Source organism: Cryptosporidium hominis (assembly GCF_000006425.1).
Source record: "Cryptosporidium hominis TU502 chromosome 4 CHRO014171, whole genome shotgun sequence".
Lineage (NCBI taxonomy): Eukaryota > Apicomplexa > Conoidasida > Eucoccidiorida > Cryptosporidiidae > Cryptosporidium > Cryptosporidium hominis.
The window spans coordinates 1-8629 of record NW_667142.1 but is presented as its reverse complement, the minus strand read 5'-3'; the positions used below and the strand labels follow the sequence as shown (position 1 = coordinate 8629).

The following is an 8629-nucleotide window of genomic DNA, read 5'->3' as shown; positions in this document are numbered from 1 at the left end:
AATGGTTTGGCGGCCAACTAAAGTATCGAAATTTATAATAAAAAAGATTTGAAAAAAAAAAAAATTATTGCAGATTTTTACTAAGTTAAAAATAGTTACAGTTATGAACAAAACATAATGCCAATTTCTTCTTAAAGATTTATTTATTGAAGATATATCTTAAATTATTAAATATTAAAAAGAAAAATTTATGTTTACAAATTACTTAATAATTCAATGGTTACTTATTATATTGATAATTAATCATATTAATGGTTTAATTAATATGATTTACATAATGTAATTTATTATGGATAAACTGATGGGAAACAACGAACTTTTAAAAAAAATTATTTAAAAAAAAAAAAAAAAAAAAATTATTGTTATACTTTGACATAATCCTCGTAAAAATGCAAAAATAAAAAATAAATTGAAGGAAATAAGTTATAAATAAGAGCGCCAAAATTTTAGATCTCTGTAAATATTGGAATGAAGAAAAATTCGTGATTAAAAAAAAAAAAAAAAAAATATATATATATATATATATATATATATAAGGAAAAATTTTTTAAATAATAATACCGAGAAATTGAGCATTGAAAATTGTTATTTAATATTTTGTCAGTATAAGACTGTTAGATAACCATTAAGCTTGAGATTTTTACTTAACCATTGACCAATTAACAAAAATTTGAAGAAAGTAAATCAGAAAAAGTATTGATAAGATGATATATTCCCAATATGAGGGTTGGGAAAATAGGTAAATCACTATTAATATTAGTATTATCATTGTATTTCCTGATATTGAGTTTGGATTTATCATTTATTAATGGAGATAATTATGGAATCGGTATAAAATTAGTAAAATGTGATTCAGAATTTGAAAAAAATAAAAGTGAAGGCTCAGAAAGTCTTGAACTTGGATTGGAATTGTTAAAAAATACAATAGGACAAACAAAAGTCGAATCAGAAAATGGATTTGGTGAAAAAAATAAAGAGTTGTCAAAGATAGATGAACTATCAGTAAAGAGCACATTAACTGAATCAGAAAATTTTGATGATTCAGAAAAAAGTATTAATGGTAGTTTTGGTGAGGAGAATTTTGAAAAAGATGATTCATTTGTATCAGAAGATTCAGTCAATAAACAAGGATTTTTATCTCAAAGTTTAGGACCTTCTTTTGGCCGTGATGAAAATAGTAGTGATTCTGAAGTAGATTCAGCAACAGCAGATAAAGTTATTAAAGATAAGATGAAGGGAATAAAAGAATTTGATTATTCCAGTAGAGAAAGTGAAGAAGAAGAAGATGATGATGATGACGATTTTAATATAAAAAAGAATAATTTAAATCAAGAGAAAAAGAATATGTCAACAAAGAATAATTTGAATCAAAAAATGGTTAATAATGGTCCAAAATTAATATTTAATAATTTAAATGAACCAAAGACTGGATTAAATAATTATTCTAATACTAAAATAAATGTTAATCATAAAGACAACTTACCTACTTTTTATTATCCTGGAGGTACTGGGATATCTCAACCTGATGTCTATAATTTACCTTTTGGTACAAATTCAGCATTTTCTGTAAATCAGAATGTAATTCATCCAAAACCAACAATGAAAATGAATAATATTCAACAATCTGGTGGAGTTGCTATTAATAATGTTGGTTTTGTTAATCAAAGATCACTTTCTACAAATCAAATTCAAAATCAAAATCAAAATATTATACAATCAGTGCCTAAGTCACAACCAAAAACAGTTATATTACAAACAGTACCTATAGCACAACCAAAGCCAAAACCAAAACAAAATGTTATACAATCAGTGCCTAAGCCACAACCAAAAACAGTTATATTACAAACAGTACCTATGACACAACCTAAACCAAAACCAAAACCAAAACCAGTAGTAGCTCAAACAGCACCTAAACCAAAAACAATTCTAATACAAACAGCACCTATAACACAACCTAAACCAAAACCAAAACAAAATGTTATACAATTAGTTCCTAAGCCACAACCAAAAACAGTTATATTACAAACAGTACCTATAGCACAACCAAAGCCGAAACCAAAACCAAAACCAGTAGTAGCTCAAACAGCACCTAAACCAAAAACAATTCTAATACAAACAGTACCTATAACACAACCTAAACCAAAACCTAAACCGAAACAAACTGTAACTCAAATAGCACCTAAACCTAAACCAAAAACAATTTTAATACAAACAGTCCCTATAACACAGCCTAAACCAAAACCACTTATGACTCAAGTTGTGCCAGTACCACAGCCAAAACCAGCTATGGTTCAACCTGTACCTGTACCTGTACCCGTACCTGTACCTATGCCAGTACCACAGCCAAAACCAACTATGGTTCAACCTGTACCTGTATCACAACCAAGACAAACTATACCTATAACACAACCAAACACTCTTATGCTATATGCAGTACCTGTAAGACAAACAAGACTAGTTAAAACGCAAACAGTACCTAAACCACAGCCAAAAACAATTATATTACAAGCATTAACAAAAGCAAAACCTGAACGAACTTCTTCACATCAAGCTAATGCAGCAAACATCATTTCAAACAATACAAAATTAAGAAGAAATGAACCTTTCTTATTAATTAAAGATCCATCATTAAGATATGGACCAAATGTTAAGAGAAAAACTCCAGGAAAAAGGATAATTCCTATTTTCATTAAGAATAGAACTCCAAAAAAAGATTCAAATAATATACTAGAATCTGATATTATTACAAAAAAGAAATCAAAGGTATATAACCGTAAAGGCGAAGAATCTGAAATAGAGGAAAGCGATAATGATGATAGTGACGATAGTAGTGATGACGATGACAATGATGATTATATTAAGTTAATTCGTGTTCATAAAAAATCTAAACAAAACAATAATAAGAGAAATGTCAAATATATATATAAAGATATTATTCATAAACCCAAGTATATAAATTCAAACCAATTACAAAATGGGCGCGTAAACTCCCACATGCAAGGCCAATATTTATCGCATGCAAATAATAATATGTCAGGCCAGAAACCACAATATGGTATACCAATGTTCCCTATGGCGCCAAATCCTGGTCAATTACAGAATGGCCAAAGAATGATAAATCAAGGTATGAGAGAAAATGACGATGATATGGGAAGTTTTCAAAGTAATTCAATTAATGCCTATAAAGACACTCAGCCTTGGTATCTTCAGTCGACATTTATTTTCTCATTTGTTGGTATAATATTTTTATTAATTGTTGGCGCAATTGCAATATTTTATATTGCAGCTTAAAAAAAAAAGTTTAAACAAAGTATTTATTACTTGGACTAATACAGTAATAATAATGATCAAGATAATATAAGGTATTAATATTCAAGAATTGTAAAGGTTTATTTGATTAAAGGGAATTAATCTCAATATTTTTAATGAAAAGAGAAGTATTAGAAACAATTAAAGGTTTGTTTCCTTATTTGTTAATTATTTTAAATGAATAGAACTATAATAATTAGAATAAATTAATTTAAAAAAAAAATGAAATACTAAAAATAAGAACAAATAGCTCAAGGGTTAAAGATCATTTAATTATGTAACAATATAATAAAGAAATATCAGAAGTTAATTATTAGAGTGACTATGAATAGTTTTATAAAGTTCAATAAAAATGCTTTTTCTTTTTTTTTTTCTTGAATATTATGAGTTTCAAAATTGTTCATATAATCCAAAAAGATAATATAAATGATAAATTATGAATATAGTAATGCAATAATAACTTTAGCAGCAAAAAGATTTAGAGAAAATGTGCTTTTTTCTCTCTTAAATGGAAATGGAATTGGAATCGATTTGATAAATATAATTAGATTGATTTTCCTTTATAGGTATTTTATTACTGGAGAATTCTGAATTGTAATTATTATGTTCAACTAGAATAGACAATAGAGACTTAGCCTCATTATATTTATATTCTAATTCGGAATTACTCTTTTCCAGAAATGTAATTCTTTCGTGTAGCTCTTTAAGCTTTGATTTAGCAACAATTAAGGTATTGTTAACCTCTTCGTAATATATTTCAGACTTATGCTTATATTCTTCATATTCTTGAACAGTTTTTTTTAGTTTGTAATTTTCCTCTTGAAATTGTTGAACCTGTATTGTATATTTTTCTTCAAGAAGTCTTTGGCTATTTATATTTGATTTGCTGATATTGTAAATTTCTTTCCTCAGTTTGTTAATTTCATTTTTGTAACTCTCACAATTCTTGCATTCATTTGACATTTCCAATTTATCCATTTAAATCAATAAGTTTGTATTTATTATACACGTAATATAATACATAAAAAATTCAAAATGATTCTGGCTTAATAGTTAAATAACCAAGATTCTTCATTTCATTAAGTCCACCTAGATATTATTGCCACGCTCTTAATCTTCAAATGAAAATAGTTAGCTTTAATTTATCCAGGAAAATAGATTTGTCCTAGTATTAGAGTTTAAAAATGTCACATTTAATTATTTTTAGTCAGCCCCCAGTTACCGCCTGATGACGTGATTGGCGCCAAAAATATGCATGCATTTAGGGGTACTGTATGACCACATGACAAAAATAAGAGGAATAAATTCGCAATAAATTAAGTTTGGCTATTTTAAAGGAATGAACTATAATTAATTGGGAAAGAACAAGAATCTATAAGGGAAGAAAAAAAGTTATATAATCATAGAGTAGATGAATTACCTCTATAATTCATAAGAATTTCTATATTACTAATAATGTTATTTAACAAGGAGTGGGTTGCTGGAAAAAAGGTTCTTGAAGAAAATAAATTTGTGTCATCTTGTCTTATATTATCCCTGCCATTCAAATGTTTCAGGGGGAACCATTTCTTCCGATTTTCCATTATCATTGTCGGACATTCTCTCATCCTCATTATTTTCCTTCTTTTCTTTGGATTCTTCTTCCTCTTTTGTAGTTTCATTCTTCACTTCGGAAGTAGCACTATTATCTTTATTGGTATCTTGTCCAACAGTAAAGACATACTCTTCTTGTTCCAATGGCGTACTATCATTTAGTATGATAAATCCAGACTTTTGTAAAGGAAGAACAGGTGAGTACCTAGAGTTGGGAATCAATTCCAAAAATTGTTCTTGTGGTTTTATTACTCTAAATGGATTGTTTAGTACAAAAGAGCTCGATTCTTTATCAAAACCACTCTTATTTCTTGAATCATCTGTATCTAAGGCCATCTCAACCTCTTCTTTTTCCATCTTTTCATCAATATTCATCTTGGTATCTGCTCCATCTTTCAAATTATTTCCAGTTTCATTACCACTTTTCTCTCCCTCAACTACCTGTTTTGAAGTAGATAATGGAGAAGAGGAGCTATTGCTATCTTTATTATCACTTGTTGTGTCGGCGCCAGTGGCCTTTTGCTTTTTTAATTTCTTCTTAGAAGCAGTAGAAAGTACGGCAGTGACAACAACCTTCTTATCCTCAATCTTATCAAGAGAGAAGGACTTTGGATAATCAAATTTCTCTTTAGACGAGTTACATTTCATACTAAAGCTCTTTGGAACCCTAAACTGATCATCCAACCCCACAATGCAAGTTGGGATATATGATAGAGAAATACAGTGTACCAGAGGAAACCAAAACCAAAACTGGAAAAATAAAGAAAAACCTGCCGCCGATTGTGGACGTAAACTCTCCCCATTTCTTGAAAACAAAGAAGCTTTAACATTTCTTCCTCCCGAATCCATCAAACCTAAACCCAGTATGGCGCCAAATCTGGTGGCTATATGCTCATGCTTGTCAGTTGCCGCCTTAATCATTTGCTGACGTGTGCATGAGAGTTTGTCATTAGAGGATTCGTTTTGTTGCATTAAAAGGAGTCCGAGCCCTATATATGCAGCTTGTCTGACAATATCAGATGAATCAGTAGTCATGGATTTGAGAATTGCTGTGACTTTGGGTGATTCCATTCCACAGCAGGTAATGCCTAAAGTGAGGGCAGCAGCATATCTGACATGTGGATTATAACTGTCGCATAATAAAGAAAAAACTTGAGGAATTTGTTGAGTATTTCTACACATAACCAGACCCAGTGCAAATACTGCAGCTCTTTTATTATCATCAGAAAGCTCTGAAACAATTATTTGTAATAGCTTCTCCATTGCAAATTGGCTTCCAGTTCCACAGTAAGCAAGTCCAAGAACATGCATTGCTCCATATCTAATAAAATGCTCACTGTCAGAGTTTAGTTGTTGAAAAAGCTCGTCTGCTTCCTCTCCACCTCGAGAGTACATTACGAAACCTAAAGCAACAGAGCAAGCTCTTACAATCTTCTCGTGTTGGGTATCTTTTGCATATGAAAGTAAATCTCCTATTGTTTTTTTGCATCCAGATCCAAACATAACTAATCCAATACTATAGGCTGCAGCTTCCCCAGCAACAGCATTATCCATATATAATACATTACGTAATTCATCATAAAGTTCTGCGTCACATGATCCAAAACCCATTAATCCTAATCCCAAGCTTGCTCCATGTTGAAGAACTTCATTTCTTTGAGGACTCTTCAGTTTTTCCAAAAGGTATTCTCTAGACTTTTGATCCATGTAACCTGCATTTATTAATCCAAGGGCAAAGAATGAACCACCTTCACTATATTGACCCCCTAAAGTATTTCCGCTATTATTCGAATTTGTACTGATGGTATTTCCACTACTTGGCAAGCAAGTAGAAAGCACTTTTAATGCTTCTTTGATATGCCCCATATGAATAACTCCTAATGATGCAGCAGTTGAGAATCTTGACCAATGAGTAGCTTTTCCAAGCCATTCTAAGTTATTTCTAAGAAATACATCGCAAGTAGTGCCAGCTTGCATTAAACCATGAGACATTACAAGAGCTGTATGTGAAATTGTTGATCTTTGATCACAGTTATTTTTGATGTGTTCCAATATTCCAAGATCAGGTTGGTTATTTAAATGAAGGAATCGTAAATTCAATTCAGAAACTATTTCTCCTGTAAGAATACTCTTCACTTTTACAAGTTTATTATCATTATTATTTGGATTCTGATTCTCAGTTTTCATATCTTTGCATTCTTCTTCTCCTTCTTTAGAAGAATTTGTGATCATACCAATCAAATAAAGATCAATCTTATTTACTACTTCCTTCAATAAAGAAATATTTTCGTAATCTTTGATGATAAATGCGATTGAATATGCTTTGGAAAAATTATTATTTGAATTATTGGCAAGATTTATCAGAATATTAGAAAGTTTCTCACTATCTTCAATTTCACACAGACATTCACAATAAGTTCTTAAGCATGGACTATCTTCAATACACTCAGCTTTATCTTCAATCAACTTAATAAGTATTTTATAGCTTTTCACACGAAAATCATTTGAATCTAAGTAACGAATTAAGTTTAGACATTGATCACAAAATTGACCCAAATTCTCGATATTGATTATTTCTAATACTTGTTTTAAGATTTTTATCAGTAAATCACTTCTTCTTGCTTCTAATACAATTCCCATTGCATTCAAAAATTTCCCATTGGAAGTACTTCTAGAAATTAAATCAGATACTATTTCTTCTAATCTTGGATCTAGTTCATTAATATTTGTATCAGTATAAGTATCAGAATCTGAATTATTATTGATATTATTATAATGAGTCTTACATACTTTAATAAATTCATCAATACATTTAACTACCATTGATTCTGAGAATGAGCTATTTTCTAATGGATCAAATAATCTGTAACTACTTAATAAATACCTTAAAGCTTCGTCATAATCTTCCATATGAAAGTATATCTTAGAAGCTAAAAGTGCTGCTTGTTCTCTATTTGGGAACATTTCATCTTCAAAACAACTTTCTATTGAACCTAAATATTCTGCCATCTCATACCAATGTCCATCAACTACTGTATTCAGCTCTCTTAAAGCATATTCTTTTAACTCTACAGAATCATCATCAAGTAATAGTGCATAACCCGATACTGAACTTAGTCTTCCCATACCATTTGATGAGACTGAGTCAGTCATTACTTGTGTCATCTTTCTCTTTTTTTCTTTCCTTTCCTTTTTCTCTTTCTTTTCTTCCTCAAATAATTACTTATGAACTTTGTAAATACTTTAAGTTTCTTACGTGTTTATTATTTTAATTTATAAATATTAATTGTCTTTTAACACATACAACAAATATATCAAACAATCCACTTTGTTGATAATATGTGTGTGATTACTTGGATTATTTATATATTAAATATATATAACTTATTGATTAATTGTTAGAAATTCAACTAAACTGAAAAAAAAAAAACGGTTTATTTAGATTCAATTTATGTATATAAATAAATGGATGTCTTTATTTATACTATATTAGATTCATATACCAACTATATAAAAAATTAATATAAATAGACAATATTATTATATACAAAATATTTCAACCTTTTCATTACAATCCAACTTGGATAAAATTCACCTGTTTTTTTTTCTTTCCTTTCTTTTCTATCTTTATCTATTCTTTTTATTCTCTCTCACTCTCCTCCCCCACTTTAATTTTTCGATATTATATTATTAAAGTATTGATTTATATAAGAAGAAATAGATTTAC

At 29.3% G+C, this 8629-nt stretch overlaps 3 protein-coding genes across 3 annotated transcripts; 1 reads left to right on the top strand and 2 right to left on the bottom strand.

Annotated features, from left to right (window-relative positions):
* The first annotated feature begins 720 nt into the window (after positions 1–720).
* On the top strand, positions 721–3291 carry Chro.40454 (hypothetical protein). The annotated part of the gene is made up of 1 exon (XM_660882.1): positions 721–3291. One exon carries the CDS (start codon positions 721–723, stop codon positions 3289–3291), a length of 2571 nt encoding a protein of 856 aa, XP_665974.1.
* A 522-nt stretch (positions 3292–3813) lies between these two features.
* Positions 3814–4287, bottom strand: Chro.40453 (hypothetical protein). Its single annotated transcript, XM_660881.1, has 1 exon — positions 3814–4287. One exon carries the CDS (start codon positions 4285–4287, stop codon positions 3814–3816), a length of 474 nt encoding a protein of 157 aa, XP_665973.1.
* Positions 4288–4839: 552 nt separating this feature from the next.
* On the bottom strand, positions 4840–8067 carry Chro.40452 (PSMD1 protein). The annotated part of the gene is made up of 1 exon (XM_660880.1): positions 4840–8067. One exon carries the CDS (start codon positions 8065–8067, stop codon positions 4840–4842), a length of 3228 nt encoding a protein of 1075 aa, XP_665972.1.
* Between the last annotated feature and the right edge of the window lie 562 nt (positions 8068–8629).